At 30.4% G+C, this 1,959-nt stretch overlaps 1 protein-coding gene across 2 annotated transcripts in view; it reads left to right on the top strand.

Moving 5' to 3' along the window:
* Positions 1 to 935, top strand: part of LOC117173359 (charged multivesicular body protein 2a) — a 9,368-nt gene extending 8,433 nt beyond the window's left edge. For both annotated transcript variants that reach the window (XM_033361878.1, XM_033361877.1), the window contains exon 5: positions 287 to 935. In XM_033361878.1, coding sequence (XP_033217769.1) covers positions 287 to 491 — 205 coding nt within the window. In that variant the 3' untranslated portion in view covers positions 492 to 935. The remainder of the gene's footprint in view (positions 1 to 286) is intronic.
* The last annotated feature ends 1,024 nt before the right edge of the window (positions 936 to 1,959 follow it).

Genomic DNA, 1,959 nt, shown 5'->3' with positions numbered 1-1,959 from the left:
TGCGGAACGAACGTGTTATTTACTTAAATAGCACGAGAATTCTGGATTAATCTGAAAAATCTCTATCCCTTCCACACACTACTCCTTTCCCCTGCCGAGTGATTCACGCTTATCCCGAAAGGGAAATGGCTGAAAAAACATTATTTATAATAAGTTATGTACACATTATGAAAAAGTATACCGGAACAAATCTTGAGATACACGTAAAAAACCTGGAATTATCAGGGAATTTGTTTGCAGCATTTGAGTAGACACCTTGCCTGATAAACTTTTCCCTATTTTTCAGCGACGCTGTCGTCTCGCAAGTTCTAGACGAACTAGGTCTTCAATTGACGGATCAACTGTCAGGATTACCACAAGCCTCCGGATTGTTAAGCGTCGCAGGTTCAAAACAACCTGTTGCCCAACCAGCAGGTACAGACGATGGCGGCAATCTTGCCGATGCTGATGCCGATTTACAGGCACGACTTGAGAATCTACGTCGAGAATAAAATCTGTAAGATAATCTTGCACTCAAGAATTTTGTATAAATAGTGTATAAAAAGATTCATCTACAATTCTATACTTGTGATATAACAGTACTTTAAGCTCTATTAAGTTTGGAGAGTAGCAAGTGCATAAATCTGTTCTATGGAAATCACTCACATGAATTAGAATTCACATGTCTGGTGGTTTGCGATGTACAGTATTTATTTTCTACTTGTAGACTCTGCTTTCCTCTAAGTCTATAAGATCGTAATCTTAATTATATTTTACGCTTAGCTTTCTGACAGTTAAAAATATTATATAAACTGGACCTTAACATTTCTAAGTGATTTTACGATTTTGTATGATAGTTATTTACACTTTGCAAAGATTGATTCACATAATGCGTCAGTGTAGCTCGTTGACCATTTTAAATGGGGAATAATATAGTGCTTTTGCCAGAAAAAAAAGACTTTTTTTTAAAGCAAAGTTCCGAATTCCTGTTGTCACATCTTGTGGACCGGGATTTTTTTTTCATTCCTATTTTCACAGGGTGTTTACCCTGTCTGGAAAACCTTGAATTGACAAGGAATTTTTATATAGCTGAAAAAACCTGGAAATGTCTGGGAATTTTTTCGAGGAGGTAATTAATTATTTTTATTTTGCTATATGAAGTTGAATAACAATGATTTTTCATTTGACAAAGTAACTTTATATTACTGTTTGTAAATATTTTGTTGACAATTTCTTTTTTTAAATTTTAAATTAAATGAAATTAATGTTTTCTATTGGCAACTTCTTCTTTTTGGTAGAAAATTAATCTTCTTGGTTCAAAAACCATATTTTTGGTTAAAAATTAAACAGTTTGTTTGCATTTTTTCTCTCTTGACTGAAACAACTTTCTTATTTGAAAATTTACCTCACGTTGAAAAGTCGTATTTTTGATTGAATTCAACTGTTTTTTTTTTTTAGTTTTTCTTATTAAAAATTAAATTCTCTTTTGTTGGTTGGCCACTTTTCGGGTTGAAAATTCATTTTTTGATAGTAAATTAATTTACCTGGTTGAAAATGAACTTTTTTGTTGAAAGTTAAACTTTTCGGGTTTAAAATTGAACTAGGTGGTTGAAACTGGTAGAAAATAATCTTCTTGGCTGAAAATCGATCTTTTGAGTTGAAAATTCAATTATTCTAGTTAAATATTTATAATTTCAGTTGATAATTCATATTTAGTGTTTAAAATTAAACTTCCAGTAAAATATTGATCATTTTAGTTCGATAAGTATAACTATTTTTTTGGAAATTAGTTGTTGTTTTTAATCTTTTTTTTTGTTGAACATTAATTTTTTTTATTTGAATATTAAATTTTGTTACTGAAAATTTTACCGTACAATTTTTATTTGTCAACTGATCTTTTTCAGTTGAAAGTTGATGCATTTCGTTGAAAATTGGTCATTCTTGATTGAAAAAAAAAATATTGTTGGTTGAAAATACATC

The sequence above is a fragment of the Belonocnema kinseyi genome, chromosome 5, assembly GCF_010883055.1.
Source record: "Belonocnema kinseyi isolate 2016_QV_RU_SX_M_011 chromosome 5, B_treatae_v1, whole genome shotgun sequence".
NCBI lineage: Eukaryota > Metazoa > Arthropoda > Insecta > Hymenoptera > Cynipidae > Belonocnema > Belonocnema kinseyi.
The sequence above is the reverse complement of the archived record's forward strand: the minus strand, read 5'-3'. Positions and strand labels throughout refer to the sequence as shown.